Source organism: Podarcis cretensis, assembly GCF_951804945.1.
Source record: "Podarcis cretensis genome assembly, chromosome: 15".
Taxonomy (NCBI): domain Eukaryota; kingdom Metazoa; phylum Chordata; class Lepidosauria; order Squamata; family Lacertidae; genus Podarcis; species Podarcis cretensis.
Genome location: NC_137185.1, coordinates 35,201,557 through 35,218,197, shown reverse-complemented (window position 1 = coordinate 35,218,197; position 16,641 = coordinate 35,201,557). Strand labels below are relative to the sequence as shown.

The following is a 16,641-nucleotide window of genomic DNA, read 5'->3' as shown; positions in this document are numbered from 1 at the left end:
CCCCATCGTTCTACCCAGGCACTGAGGTCCAGTGCCGAGGGCCTTCTGGCGGTTCCCTCACTGCGAGAAGCCAAGTTACAGGGAACCAGGCAGAGGGCCTTCTCAGTAGTGGCACCTGCCCTGTGGAACGCCCTCCCACCAGATGCCAAAGAGAACAACTACCAGACTTTTAGAAGACATCTGAAGGCAGCACTGTTTAGGGAAGCTTTTAATGTGTGATGCATTACTGTATTTTAATATTTCGCTGGAATCCGCCCAGAGTGGCTGGGGAAGCCCAGTCAGATGGGCGGGGTATAAATAGTAAATTATTGTTATTATTATTATAAGTACTGCTTAGCTGCCATTCACGTTTCCCATCAATGCCCTGGAGTGAAGGTACCTGAGGGGCACTGAAGGGAACTAAAATGGTGAGGAGACTCAGCAGCCCAGTGTTGATCTACATGCCATTACCTGCTATTGCCCACCACCACAAGATGGATCCACCAGGGCCCATAAACAGGAGATAAGACCATCAGTGGCTGCTGTTGGAAGCAGTATGATGCTGGGAATCACAAGTGTGGAGAGTCCTGATCCATTCAGGTCCTACTTTTGGGCTTCCATAGGCACCTGCTTCGCCACTGTGAGAACAGGATGGGCTACTGGCCTGATGCAGCAGGACTTGGAAGAGGGTAGCCAGGCCTGGCCCTACCATGAGGCAGAGTGGGGCGGCTGCCTCAGGCGGCAAATATTGAAGGGCAGCGAGTGAAGAGAAGTCTTTGTGCTCTGTGCAGCCTGTCCTGCACTGACTAAACTAGACAGAGCAGTGGGAGATGTCAAAATAAGATTCCGTGGTCTGCTGAGCTCTTGCACTGGGAACTGGACTGGGAGAAGGCAACTTCTTGCCCTTTGCTTCAGGCAGCAAAATGATGCGGGTACCCACCATTAGATAACACCCTTCAAACCTTGCAGCTTCCCTGCTCTGTCCCCCACAACTCCCCCCCCCTCTCTCCATTGTTTCCTCAGATTAATATAGTCTGAGCATAAATTCATTAGAAAGTGCTAGTTTTCCGGTCAGGAAAAAAATATCAAACTTTGCATAAGAGGTCTCGCTGCATCAGCAATTGCCACCTGGGTGTTTCTGAGCAAACAAAGCAACTGATGTAGAATTTCAAAGCATGCTGCACAAGGGGAGTTCCTCCCAGTACCATTTGAAAGGCATACAGTTCATGGAGCTGCAACAATAACAGTTATGCAGCCTGCAGATTCCTCCAAGAACGTTTCCTTCCTCCTTCCCCACCCCCTGCACTTCACAGTACAGGTCCCAGTATTGTCTGTGGCTTAGTGATGACATCAAGTCTTGCACTGAGTAGCTGAGCCATGCTAGTTAAGTAGAGTAGGCCAAGCACTCAGCCAGAAGGTGATCTTTTAAATATTAACCCTGTAGCATCATGCATGTGGCGCAGAAAGGGCAGTCTGACCAATAAGCCATGGATCCGGTGCAAGGAAGAAGGAATGCTTACTTCTCTGTAGGTAACTGGTTGTGGTGAAGTTTGCCAAAAGTCCGCACAATTTATTTAAATGTTTTAAACTGGACACATTTTGTGCATTGGTGGTGATGATGGGGAGATTGTTTCTGTCTAGGTGGGAATATGGAGTGGTCCTTGATTTAAAAAATATACACTCTGCAACAATTTAAGAGCAGAATGAAATGGACACAACTATGATTATGAATAATAAAGCAGCTGGAGAGAGAGAGAGAGAGAGAGAGAGCATTCAAAAACCCGAGCAAAGAGCTAGATTTTATATCTGGGTGAAAAGAGCATAGGTGCCTGCCACATTTTGGAAGGGAGGGAATTCTGATTGTCCATGCTCTAGGGACCTCCTGCTTGGACTACTGCAATGCGCTCTACTTGGGGCTGCCCTTGAAGACAGTCTGGAGGCTGCAGCTCATGCAGAATGCAGCTGCTGGGTTGGTATGTGGGGCACGTGCCACTGGTCCTGAAATAGCTGCTCTAGCTGCCCATTTGCGTTGTTCACACTAGTGTATAAAACCCTTGGGACCCCAAAAAAACACAGAAGAGTGCCATCTCCTATATTTATTTAATTTGCATGTCATCCTTCATCCAAAGATCACAGGGTGGTTCTCCACATAAAAATGCAGAACGATAACACAAAATGCATAATAAAACCAAAACCAAACCAATGACCCCTACCCCACAAACACAGTTGAATGGCCATAGAATTAATCAGCCAAAGTCCTGGTTATAAATAAATGTTTTTGCCTGGCACCTAAAGATGTATAGTGAAGAAGCCAAGCGAGCTTCCGCAAACTGGGAGCCATTTCAGAAAATATCTATGTGGCTGCCCTCTGGACCTCTTGTGGAGAGGGCACACAAAGAAGGGCCTCAGAGGATTATCTCAGAGTCTGGGTTGGTTCATATGGGGAGAGGCAGTCTCTGAAGTATTGCAGTCCTGAGCCTTTTAATGTTTTTTAGGTGAAAAACAGCACTTTGAATTGGGCCTGGAAAGCCATTGGCAGCCACCACAGTCAGGCTAGGATCGGTGCCACTTGGGCTTACCGATCAGAAGGTCGGTGGTTCGAATCCCCGCGACGGGATGAGCTCCTGTTGCTCTGTCCCAGCTCCTGCCAACCTAGCAGTTCGAAAGCATGCCAGTGCAAGTAGATAGATAGGTACCTCTGTGGCGGGAAGGTAAATGGCATGTCCATGCACTCTGGTTTCCGTCACAGTGTTCCGTGGTGCCAGAAGTGGTTTAGTCCTGCTAGCCACATGACCCAGAAAACTGCCTGTGGACAAACACCAGCTCCCTCGGCCTGAAAGTGAGATGAGTGCCACAACCCCATGGTTGCCTTTGACTGGACTTAACCGTCCAGGGGTCCTTTACCTTACCTTTTTACCTAATATGCTCAAACCATCTTGTCCCAGTGAGCAACCTGGCCACCAAATATCCGCCATCATGGACCTTACAATCAGAAGCTGAGGTTTTAGTAGTGGTGCCACTGCAGGGTCCTAACGTGTTGGCAGTCTTCTGACCGTCTTCACAGTGTCTATTCTCCAGATCTTCAGAGCAGCCTCCTTGGTGAGGTGTGCCTCTCTGTCTCCTTCATTATTAGCATTCAAAAGGAAGTTTAAAACATTCTTGTTCACTCAGGCATTTGATGGCTGAAAGAGAATGTTCCTGGCAACCTTGAAACTAATAACAATGAGGGTATGTGATTGTTGTTGTGTGTATTTTTTTTTTTTAAAAAAAAGATGTTTAGAACTTCTTATTGTTTTTAGAAGTGTTTTGTGTTTCTAAATATGTGTGTGTGTTTTGCTATAAGTTGTATTGCTTACTGCTTGGTTGCTGGCTAGCATGGGATCTTGGAGCAGAGACTGTACCGCAGAGCTTTCCAAACTTTTCATGTTGGCGGCACACTTTTTAGACATGCATCATTTTGTGACACAGTAATTCAGTTTTATTAGCAAACCGCAGGTTAAACCAACCCCTTTTAAGAGATACAGACACCTACCACGTGACACACCTGCACACTGCAGCCGACACACTAACATGTTGCGATACACGGTTTGGAAAGCTCTGCTCTACTGGTTCTCACACAGGAACAGATCTTCCTCATCACATGTTCCGTGATCCTGGGGCAGATGCCAGAAATTGAAGCTGGGACAGCCCAGGTTCAGCCAAAGCATGTGGCCCACCCATGAGCTATGATCTGTCCCCAAAACACATGAGCTTATTATACTTTAAGCTAATGAAACGCTCAGCACAACTGTCTGGCAGCCAGTGAGAGGGGCGGGGCAAAAGGCAGAGAAACCAACCATAAGTGGAGACAGAGTAAATGACGGGCAGAGCCCATCCTCCTCCCTGCTGAGTTCTGCAAGGGCAATAAAAATAAGAATGAATGCTAAAGAAACAATCCTCAGATAATCTTACTATCTGGGTGCGGGTGGTGCTGTGGTCTAAACCGCTGAGCCTTTTGGGCTTGCCAATCAGAAGGTCAGTGGTTCAAATCCCTGTGACGGATTGAGCTCCCGTTGCTCTGTCCCAGCTCCTGCCAACCTAGCAGTTCGAAAGCACGCCAGTGCAAGTAGATAAATAGGTACCGCTGCGGCAGGAAGGTCAACGGCATTTCCGTGCACTCTGGTTTCTGTCACAGTGTTCCATTGCGCCAGAAGCGGTTTAGTCATGCTGGCCACATGACCTGGAAAGCTGTCTGTGGACCACCGCCAGCTCCCTCAGCCTGAAAGCAAAATGAGCGCCGCAACCCCATAGTCGCCTTTGAGTGGACTTAACCGTCCAGGGGTCCTTAACCTTTTAACTTTTACTATTAGAAGATCATCTTAGGTCAGGTGTGGGGAACTTTTGGCCCTGCAGATATTGCTCAACTATGACTCCCATCATCCCAGGCAATTTCCATGTTTGCTGCAGCTCATGGGAGTTGTAGTTTAGTAACATCTGGTGGTCCAAAGGTTCCCCATGCTTGTCTTAACTGGAGATGCCAAGGGAGACTATTGCAGACTAAGTATATGCAATACTACAAAGCTCTACTATTAAGCTGTGTCTCCCTGCCCCCCAAATAAGTCTCTGCACTTCCCTCCATACCCTTTGTCCAGCCTCTCAGTCCAGTTCCTCCCTCCCCTCCCTGCAAAATAACTCACATTCCTATCCTGCTGAGCTCTGCATGAAAGAAGAGCCCATGTTGATCTTAGTTTTTCACATCCGTGGGTACCCCCCTCTCTTTCTTCACGTTGACAGTAATAGAGAAAGGCTTTGCAATTAAATAAGGAAAACTAAAAGCAGCTTATTGAACTGTGTGCTAATGGAGGCAGTCAAAGTGCCCTACTTGCAGGGTGTCTACAGCCTCAACATAAATATATTTCCTATGAGCCAGCAGCTTTGCTCAAATGGACGCTGCAAAACCTCTTGGTAGCCAGGCAGGTACTATAGAGGCTATAGGGGGCCTCCTGAAGGCCTTATGGTATTTGTCTTAAAGCTAATTGATTCTCTAATGGACCACTCTTTCCTTTACTCTCCATTTCCAGCTTGTTGGTTTTTTATTAATAACAACCTAGTTATTGCTTAAACTAAGACTTGTATTTTCTTCACAGACCTACAATTTTCAGATTCCCTTGGGAAGAGGGTTTGGTTGTTAAACCACTCTGAAAATTGTAGCTCTGTGAGGGGAATCGGGGCCTCCTAACAGTTCTCAGTACCCTTAACAAACTGCCGCTCCCAGGACTGTCAAAAGCAGTACAAGAGTGCTTTAAATGTGTTGTGTGGAAGTGACCATTGTTGCAAAAAACAGCATTTTCAGAATTTGAGTAGCTCTTTAAAAGGGACAGGAAAGAGAGAAACAGAGGGGAAGGAAAGAGCAGACCCCCTAATCCCGGCCTGAAAGTATAACAATGCCAGATCATTTCAACAAAACTCTTGCAATCCCTTTCTTTGGTTGAATCTACACACATATATATAAAAACACTCTGAATGTTTGTTTGTTTTTTAAAAAGTTTTAAAATATATATGGAATTTGCCATTAGCTCACCACCACCACCTAGTGTCACATTTGTATAATGCACTTAAAACACTCCTACCCTGGGTCTATTTTGATAGACAAATGTACTGTTATACGTCACCCCAATCTCTACAGCAGGGTGAGTTTCCAGGGGTCCAGGGTCTGGGTTCCCTTTTGGTAATTAGGTACAGCAGAGACTGCAGTGTCTTTATGATATATGGTTCATATCCACAATCTGAGTCTACCGTGGAGGGATTTCCAACATTCACATCTCTCTGGAGCAGCGGGTATAGATGTACAAACAGAGGAACCAGCCTTTGTTGCTGCCTGCTCCAACCAGCCCACCTAGAGTTCTGCTGGCCCCCCCTTCCCCCTTGCTTCTCAGACCTCTTGCAAAACACCACCATTTTCATTCAGCCTATGACAAACTGTTTCTTTCCTTGCCCACTGACACACACACCTCTCTGTCTCCTCCAGTCTTTCCCCTGGCCACCACAATCTTTGGTTCCTCTTACGGACTTACCTCCCACACAATGCCCTGGCCCGGAAACTAGACGGCATTTTACACTGTTAACTCCAATGTCTGCCAACACGTCTTAATTCTCAAAGCACTGATTAAACCCCAGCACCCAGGAATCTGGAGGGGGTCAGGTCACCCACAAACCTGTAACAGTATAGATGACAAGCACCCCACTTTCAGATCCCTAAGTGTGCACTGATGATGTCTGTCCCACATTTTTCTCTCGTTGGGAAATACCGAAGCGATTTTAGATATCCCCTGGAATTAGTGATGATGAGTAATCCAATGCGACTGCGGTCCTATATTCACATCTAGCTAGGAATGTCCCACTGAGTAGACACATACAGGATTGTATGACACATACAGTCAGTGAGTCAGTCAGGTCTAGGCATCATGATATAGATTGTGATTTTTTTTTTAAGGTATAAAGGCCCCAGTCATATGCCCCATGGCAGCTGTGGTCCAGCAACCTCCTGGAAAGCACAGGTTCCTCATCCCTGGAATAGGGGGAAAGCCTTGGCTAAATAATGTGGACGTTAATTCCATTGCTTCTCTCATGCTAAACGAACGTTCTGCCACTTGAGCTGCCATATGCAACGGAACTCTGTTTTACATTTTAGATGCAAGCTTTGCCATTAGCTAGCACTGGGGACATGGGCTGGATTGTCTCTAATTCCATGTGCCAGCAGCAGTTCTCGGTCACGCCATTATGGCAGAGCCTCATCTGCTTACTGGCAGAAAGCTGCAGCGATGAGAACAGCAATGATATCACAGCTGGAGATCTGCAAATAGCTGGAATGAAACTGACCAAGTTAAAATCCATTAACACATATAGACTTACACCTGGCTGGCTGCTCTCCAGCACAGCTGTGCTACTCAAAGAGAAAGGTTTGCCTCTGGAGCCTTCCCCCAACATCCAGGGAAGGGTTGGTTCATTAGCTTAAAGGAGTCATGTCAAAGGCACAAGTGAGCACTCAGGAATCTGTTTGTCTTGGGGAGCACATTCAAAACACTACCAAACCCTTTGTCACGTCAGTGCAAAACTGATGACAACACAAACAACAGGCTGTGTGTAACTATATAAATCTTTTTAAATGCGATTCAACCTATGTGGAATTCTTATATCAGTCTTGTAGTCAGTCATCCATTATGACTGAATCCATTATGTTCCATGTCCCTGATATACAAGAATACGAGTATGCACGGCTGACGAAGCCTGGTTGGGTGAAACAAGGAATTATCCTGGAATCCTTGTATTATTTTCTGTATGTGCCGTTCTTCCAAGTTTTTTGTCTGATACCTCCATATAAGGAACGCTAGAATTCCTAAAAACATCTTCACATGGAACACTCCAAGACTGATACAGTGGTACCTCTGGTTAATAACTTAATTCGTTCTGGAGGTCTGTTCTTAACCTGAAACTGTTCTTAACTTGAGGTACCACTTTAGCTAATGGGGTTTCCTGCTGCCGCCAGGCCGCTGCTGCACGATTTCTGTTCTCATCCTGAAGCAAAGTTCCTAACCCGAGGTACTATTTCTGGTTTAGCAGAGTCTGTAACCTGAAGCTTCTGTAACCTAAAGCATCTGTAACCTGAGGTACCACTGTATAAGAATTCCACACCGTGGATATAGCCAATATAAGAACTGAATAGATTGTATATCCTGATCAATCTGCTGGACTTTTAATTTCTCATAATATGTTTTGTTTATATGATAAATTGGTCTATAGAACCATATATTTTGATATGATATGCTGAATCGCATTAAAAAAGATTTATATAGTTACACACAGCCTGTTACATTGTTTGTGTTGTTATCTCTCTTGGGGAGCAGCTGTTATGAGCCACAGCCTATCTACTGTCTAGTCTAGTGTCATAAAGAATACCAGGAGCTATATATCACAGTGGTACCTCGGGATCCGAATGGGATCCATTCCAGAGCCCCGTTCGCATCCTGAATAGAACGTAAGCTGCGACGGTGCGTCTGTGCATGCGTGGGTTGGGTTTTGCTGCTTCCACGCATGCACGTGACGTCATTTTGAGCGTATGCGCGAGCGGCGAAACCTGGAAGTAACGCGCTCCGTTACTTCCAGGTTGCCTGGGAGCACAACCCGAAAGCACTCAACCTGAAGCACATTCAACCCAAGGTATGACTGTACTTAGAATCACAGAATTGTAGAGGTGGGCACATTCTTCTTCTCTTTGCTTATTGCCTACCCCACCACCATTGCTGCTGTCTCCTCCACCCTGAACCAAGCTGCTACACCTGGCAACATGCTATAGGGAGGCAGTGATTATAGCAGCTGTGAATGTGCGCTATGTGCTGTGCTGTGCGCTATGATGTAATTGCATTCAGGTTGTGTTCCCTAAGTGGCTGGGATTACCTAGCAAAAGTGAATATTCTTAAACTAACAAATGGAACAGGTGAAGGTTCATATTGAGGGAAACCAAACTCCAAACAGGTGTGGGCAGCGAACTACTCAAAGGAACGATATCTCCCTGAAAACCACACCTTTCACACCAAAAATGTATAGTCATGAAAATTTAGCACAGCGTAATGGGATACTGCTCCCATAGGCAGAACTGTGGTGCTTATTGCAATATCATAATGTGAGATATATAAACTAGGCTACATACCTTTCTTTAAAATGTCTCTAAAGCGTATGGCAATATTCAGGCAGCATGGTCAGATGAAGCCTACCTAATGTGAGATTAATTAACTCATTTGCCCTCTTTTGTCTACCTTTCCAGGGGCAAAGCCAAGCATTGTATACTTTCTGTGACTAGAATTACATCGATTGCTGAGTCCTAAAATAAACTGCTTTTTGCCTGAATCAGTAAGGGAAAAGCGGTTAGGGAAGGAGGCAGGATTTTAAAATATAAGTTCAGGTGCCTTTCAAGGTTGGGAGGCCCAGATTTGGGCTTCTATTTTTGCTCTTATCTATTTGTACAGCACATGTAATTTTGAATGACTTTTGCTGCCACAAATGAATGCTTCAGTGCAGCATCCCGGCATCAGGTAAATAATTAACTCTCAGACCTAGTCCCCAACTGCAGTAATAAGCCTGTGTCTGGGCTGTACACTTCAGAACACTTCTTCCTGGCATCCATATCCCCCCCCCCCCCGGTCTGGGGATTTGTTTTCTCATCACCATTTCCTCTATTTCCAATGTTCAGGTGGTAAGTGCTGTTCCAGACCCCCCCCCAAGTGTCCCTATTTTCCAGGAACAGTCCTGGATTCACAGAAGCCACCCTGGTTTCTGATCTGATCCCAGAATGTCCCGCTTTTCCTTAGGATGTCCCTATTTCGATCAGAGAAATGTTGGCGGGTATGCAGTTATCTGACCCCCCAAGCCATCTGAAGGCAGCCCTTTATAAGGAAGTTTTTTTTTTTAAAAAAAGTTTAATGTTTTATTATGTTTTTATATATGTTGAAGCTGTCCAGAGAGGTTGGGGTAACCCAGTCTGCTGAGTGGGATATAAATATTAAAATTATGATGATCTTGATGGAATAGTAAAGGTAAAGGGACCCCTGACCATTAGGTCCAGTCTTGGCTGACTCTGGGGTTGTGGTGCTCATCTCACTTTACTGGCCGAGGGAGCTGGTGTACTGCTTCCAGGTCATGTGGCCAGCATGACTAAGCCACTTCTGGCGAACCAGAGCAGCGTACGGAAACGCTGTTTACCTTCCCGCCGGAGCGGTACCTATTTATCTACTTGCACTTTGACGTGCTTTCGAACTGCTAGGTTGGCAGGAGCTTGATGGAATAGGACGTCTCTATTTTCATCGGAGAAATGTTGGTGGGGATGCTGTGCCTTTTGTAGCCAACATGACCCCACCCATGCACAAGACCAGGGTATCAGTAGGCTTGGGGAAACTTAAAGGTTTGCAGAAGTCCAAACAATATTTTTAATTTTTTTTTGGTGCAGGGACCCAAAACATGCTCTCACTGTCCATTGAATGCTGATTGGCTGATTGGTGGTGGTGATAGGAAGATGGAAATTGGGGGTGGAATGGGTGAAATCCCGAACAGGAAACACACTACATCACAATATCTTGGTGGAGGTTCCACTTGTATGTACTACTAGCAGCCTCAGTCTCCCAGTGCCAGTCTCGTACTAGTCAAAATGGTACCACTCATGTGCAAGACATGGTGGTTTGCTTTTTGGATCCTGGGTTTGTGGTTCTCCACCTTTGTTGTAAAGAAAAACTTTTTATCCATTATATTTTTCTTTTCCCTCCCAGCCCCACCTTCTCTGTTCCCATCATCAACATTGCCAAAGAAGGCTGTAGCAGGCGTAGGCAAACTTCGGCCCTCCAGATGTTTTGGGACTACAACTCCCATCTTTCCTAGCTAACAGGACTAGTGGTCAAGGGATGATGGGAATTGTAATTCCAAAATATCTGGAGGGCCAGAGTTTGCCTATGCCTGGTCTATAGGATCACTAGGCAAGGACCACGTCACTCCAGTGTTTAGTGTCTCATGCACAGAACAGTTGTAATGCTTCTCTCAGCGGGCTCTCAGAACTTGTCCAGAAGGCACCTCTGATGTTCACACAACCACATTTGGGTGCCTTGAGAGAAATAACTAACAGCTAGCAAAGGAGGAGTTTGAACTTGATATCCCGCCTTTCACTCCCCTTAAGGAGTCTCCAAGCGGCAAACAATCTCCTTTCCCTTCCTCCCCCACAACAATCACTCTGTGAGGTGAGTGAGGCTGAGAGACTTCAGAGAAGTGTGACTAGCCCAAGGTCACCCAGCAGCTGCATGTGAAGGAGTGGAGACGCGAACCCGGTTCACCAGATTACGAGTCCACCGCTCTTAACCACCACACCACACTGGCTCAAAGACACACACACATGGAACATAAGTCTTTTGAAGCTTTGAGAGGCTGCCAGCTCTGCAGGCAAGGGGTGACATAACTGGGATCCAGAGCCCCACAGGGGTGCCACAGAAATAATGTAGTTGGTCAAGGGAGCCATGGACCCAAAAAGCTTGAAGACCTCTGGTCTAGAGCAATATTGTTGTATGAACATCTCTCATCTGCAATTATTAAGTGGCATAAGTGGTATGGGGCGCGGGTGGCACTGTGGGTTAAACCACAGAGCCTAGGAATTGCCGATCAGAAGGTCGGCGGTTCGAATCCCCATGATGGGGTGAGCTCCCATTGCTCGGTCCCAGCTCCTGCCAACCTAGCAGTTCGAAAGCACGTCAAAGTAGATAAATAGGTACCGTTCCGGCGGGAAGGTAAATGGTGTTTCCATCTGCTGCTCTGGTTCGCCAGAAGCGGCTTAGTCATGCTAGCCACATGACCCGGAAGCTCTACGCCGGCTCCCTCGGCCAATAAAGCAAGATGAGCACCGCAACCCGAGAGTCGGCCACGACTTTACCTAATGGTCAGGGGTCCCTTTACCTTTACTATGGGCCTAGTACAGGTCCACTACCTCAATGGGAACTAATTTAAGGCTACATTCCTAGATACATTTAATGGTGATGAAGACCCATTGAACATAGCTGAGCTTATTTCTGAGTAAACATGCATAGGATTGTGGTCTCAGTGGCGTAGCGTGGGGGGTGCAGGGGGGGCCGGCCGCACCGGGCGCAACATCTGGGGGTTAGGGTTAGGAGGCGCAAATCCACGGGTTAGGGGGCGCAAATTACTTGCCTTGCCCCGGGTGCTGACAACCCACGCTACGCCACTGTGTGGTCTTAAATGTTACGCATTTTATGGATGACATTTGTCTACCACCTTTCCTCTGATGAGCTCCAAAAAGAAAGTCTGGTTCTCTCTCCTCCACTCTATCCTGCCCTGTGAAGTAGCTTAGGCAAACAGGCAGTGGCTGTTTCAAGATCACCCAGTGAGCTTTGTGGTAGGGGTCTCTGCCCAGTCATAGTCCGATACTCAGGGGCTCTTTGGGAGCCATCAGTAAAAATTTTTTTAATGATGGACAGATTTGGGGGGCCTTGGGGAAACCGCAAAAAATGTTTGGCATTACAGTGGGGTACCTATGAGTCAGGGGGAAAAAACTTCAATTTTTCAAAAGCACAGATGTGTGGGGTGGGATGCTTTCGGAGGGCCACAAATAATCTTTTGGCATCACAGTACCATAGTAGGGTATGGCACCCTTGGGAGTACAGTGGTACCTCAGGTTAAGTACTTAATTCGTTCCGGAGGTCCGTACTTAACCTGAAACTGTTCTTAACCTGAAGCACCACTTTAGCTAACGGGGCCTCCTCCTGCTGCCGCACCGCCAGAGCACGATTTCTGTTCTCATCCTGAAGCAAAGTTCTTAACCTGAGGTACTATTTCTGGATTAGCGGAGTCTGTAACCTGAAGCATATGTAACCTGAAGTGTATGTAACCCGAGGTACCACTGTAGTCCAAAGAAGAAGAATATTGTTTATTTAAATAAATAAATAAATAAATAAATAAATAAACCATTTGTAATTTTTTTTTAAAGGGAGGGAATGGGGGCCTTGAGGGACCTACAATAAAACCTTTTGGCACCATAGCATCACATTGAGAGATTCATAGGAGCATTTCTTTTTTTTGAAAAAAGACACTTTTGGGGGGCCTGGGGAGCCCCCACAAAATCTCTCTTGGGGCTAGATGAAGGCTGCTGGATGCAGGTTAGCTACAGTACCCCTGCTCTTGTGCTATTGCATGTCTCTGAGAACGCCCGCAGGTTACTAGTATGCCATAGGGCCTGACGTGTATCCTTCTTGTGTCTTTTAGAAGACACAACTGAAGCCATCCAGAATTCCCAAGACGAATAAAGGCTGAGGCGCTTGGAAAGCCCTTCTACAGTCTGCATCATTTTTGTTAGTGTTGCTGATCACACCGGCCTTCCTTTTTCTCTGCCGGACAGAGTTGCTGGACCTATTTCCTCCACTGGTGAACCTTTAATCTTTTCGGATTGGAAACGTTGCCCTCAATATCAACAACGCTCAGCCTTGAGCTTAAGCAAACACACAACAAAAAAAGAGACAAGAGACTCGGGTCAGTCTTGTCAGCTTCAGACCAGGTGGCCGAGAGCAGACAGGCAGCAAACGGGTTTCCGCAGAGCAAGCCCAGAATCAATGGACAGTTTGGAGGGTTCACGGTTGTCAATGATGAAGGAAGTGTTTGACAGCTTGCAACTGGTAAGAGCTGTGCAGAACTCTCTGCTTAGATCTCTTTCTGCTCTGTTTTGAAAGTGATTGCTAGGTAGATTGCTGTGTGTGTTTTCAACTGCTTCTTCTGAATCTTAAGATTTCTGGATTCTAGATAAAATTCCAGTTTATCTAGAGTATGGCCCTCCCTTCCTTGCAAAACGCAAACTTCTTGCCTTTTGTGTCTTGATTCAGCTGCTAATTCATTGCAAGTTTCTCTGTGGTTCATTGGCGAAAAGAGAGTTAATTTGGGGGGTTGGGGGTTGGAATATAGGAATATCTGCTAAAACCAGAAGAAATAACAGCAACATGCAGGTTGTCTCTCTAAGGTGGTAGCTGAATTATTCAGGCACATGCCCAGGTTAGCGCCATAGGAACAATGCACAATACCCAGTCAGTCTGCACCACCAACACTGTAGAAATAAATGAGTTTGCAAGGCCAGCAGTGACTGTGCCATCAACACAGAGTCTTATGAGCCACCATTCAGATATTGCAAATGGGGCATTTGCAACAGGTTTGTTTTTTTTTTAATAAAAAAACTTACTGGATTTTCCCCAGAAAGACTAAATTCAGATTAAATGAGGTGAAATATTAGTGTTTTGATGCCATGGCTGCTGTGTGGATATTGTGAACATTTCGCATGCACGCGGAACATGCATCCCATGATAAACACCTGTCTGGAAGCATCCATCGTTTCTGTTTTTAAAGTGGTAATTGGGTCCCTGTAGCAAGAAACAGGCACAGTGGAAGCTTGCAACTGGCCAGAAATGAAGTTTGAATGTGATTATATTTCAGGCGTGCCTTCCCTTCCCTGTTTCATGGCATTCTGAACTGCTCTCCATCAGAGACAGGATGCTTGGCTGGAGGAAGTACTTCAGGGATGGCACAGAAACCTCCTTTACTTGACATTTTAAAAATGGGGAACGGATTTTTACAGCTTAATTCAATTAGGAATAAAAGCAGATGCATTGATTATTAGTATTATTAAAATTGTTTATATACTGTCTTTCATTTCAAGAAGAAATACCAAGGTGGTTCACTGTGGTCACTGTTGTAACTCTTAAGATCAGAGTGAATAATAATAATAATAATAATAATAATAATAATAGTAATTCATTATGGTTAGTGTGCATAACTCTTGAGAAAAGTACTGGGGAACCTCTAATTCTCCAGATGTTGTTGACTATGGCCACATGCACCTCACTAATTTAAAGCACTATGATTACTGCTTTAAACAGGCATGGCTTCCCCCAAAGAATTCTGGGAGCTGTAGTTTCTTAACAGTGCTGAGAGTTCTTAGGAGACATCGATTCACCTCACAGAGTTTCTGTTCTTAGAGTTGTCTGTGAAGAGGGATTGATTGCTAAACCACTCTGGAAAATGTAGCTCCATGAGGAGAATAGGAGTCTCCTAAGAGTGATCAGATTTCTCAACCAACTATGTTTCCCATGATTCTTTGGGGGAATCCATGACCGTTTAAAATGGTGCGATACTGTTTTAAATGTATAGTGCAGTTGTGGCCCAGCTTTGGAAATGTGTGTGCCAATCTCATGTCAATTTCAACTGTCTAGTTCGGAACACAGAGAGAGAAAGACGGTGAACTGAGGACCAGGTAGGCTGGGATTTCACAGTGACATTGACACAGGATCTTAATACACCATTCAACATTTTTGCCCCAATCAACCCAGAGAAGAAGGCAAATATGGTAGATAGGCAGACGGAAGGCATTCACAATTCTTAGCTGGTGTGTCCTGATTTTCATCAGGTGCATCAGTCTGTGCAAACCCCATTATGTGAATGCAATGGACCAAACTGAGCTTTGGGCATTCCAACACAAGTCATGCTAAACACACTCTGAGGGATATGCCGAAAGCCAAATCTGGGCAGGATTCAACCTGAAGGGATGCATGCATAGCACACAACTAGTACAGGTCAACAGGGCGGGAGATTAGCAATGCTCTGGTTGGCAACAATGGCTTCCATGGATTGAGGTGAGTTCTTGAGGATGCCTGGCAACCCGCTGCTGGAAACTAACATTCTGTTATTTAACCAACAGAGTTCTTCTTATATTATGCCTTGTCTCAGCTCTTTTGCATCAGTGTGCTGCATCTGAAAGAAAGGCAGAATTCTCTCAGGGAAAAGTATCATTCTGAATTAGGATATGCAGCAGTTAGCAAGTGTCACTAATATGAATGGAATTACGATGCCAAGGAATGGATGTGATTGTGAAAGCATTTCCCTTTACACAGCGTTTTGGATGGCCCCATCACAGAGGTGATGAAAGGTTGCATGCTATGTTGCGCAATTGCATTCTCGACCCCATCCCAGGCCACTTGGCTACAAAAAAAATGAAATACCAAAACTAATGTCAATATTTAGAGTTTGTACTATATTTAGTTCTTGTTGCACCAGTTTTTAGCAAGTGAGCCGATCAATTAAATTTCCCTTTTTAGACCTGGCATCTAACCAAAAGCTAAAAATAGAAGACCCAAGGTCCTTTGGCTGCTAATTTAGGCACTGATCTTCTGAGCATTCCGTAGATATAGAACTGGGATTCAGAGTGAAAAAATGTGGGGCAAAGATTTAAATCCACATTTCCAAGTAGTGGTTGTCGGAGTTGTGTGTGGAGAGTATGTGAGGTCGGAGTTTTCCTGGCGTTTCTTTCTCCCCCATTGATGAAGTGCTGACTTATGCCTTCTTAACTCTTCTGTTTGGCAGCAATTATACTTGTGCATAATGTAAGAGAGCATATGGAAGCAAGGAAGAGAGATTTTTAAAAACATGCTTGTGCATTCTTAACTGTAGATGAAGCACATTATCTTCGATAATGCATGTGTGTGTGTGTATGTGTGTGTGTGTTGCCATTATTACAAGTCATTTCATTATTTTTATTCTTATTAAAATAATTCAACATTAATACATACATATTACGAATATACAGACAAACATACATTTCATACAATCCTTAAAAATATTCATACATACCCACACTCAATCCCATAGATACTTCCTTTTCCCACAACCATCCCTCACCTCACCCTTGTGTTAGACTTCCAATCTACTCAATTGCAATTTTTTTCCACTTCTATTACTTTCTTTCACACACTTTTAAACCAACTTTCTACTTCTTTTTCTGTTACACATTGTTATCCATCTTATTTAGTATTTCAGTATTTATAATGGAACTTGTTTATTCTAATAGGAGTTCTGATTTTTCGATATGATTTTGCAAGTATAAGTCATTTCATTAATACAGTGATATCCCCTAAGAACATGTGAAACATTTTGCTCACTATGGTTTCCCAGAGTTCCTTTTTTTTTTTTTTTTGTCATATGGGAGGCATCTCTCGAGCATGTCTCGGGGAGTCCCTTTTATTGAATATTACAGCATTGCCACATATGTGCTTGTTGCTGATTGGTTAACACAAATACAATGCAAGGGTTGCATATAGGCATTAA

General features: G+C 44.9%; 1 protein-coding gene across 6 annotated transcripts in view; it reads left to right on the top strand.

Annotated features, from left to right (window-relative positions):
- GCK (glucokinase) overlaps positions 1-16,641 on the top strand; it is a 47,982-nt gene that overhangs the window by 9,294 nt on the left and 22,047 nt on the right. For 2 of the 6 annotated variants that reach the window (XM_079955120.1, XM_079955122.1), the window contains exon 2: positions 12,766-13,172. The exons of 2 other annotated variants lie outside the window; for them this stretch is intronic. In XM_079955120.1, the coding sequence (XP_079811246.1) occupies positions 13,110-13,172 (63 nt within the window). In that variant the 5' untranslated portion in view covers positions 12,766-13,109. Of the gene's footprint in view, positions 1-12,510; positions 13,173-15,216; positions 15,457-16,641 lie in introns of those variants that run through there. 2 more of the 6 variants (XM_079955121.1, XM_079955125.1) reach the window with 2 other exon arrangements.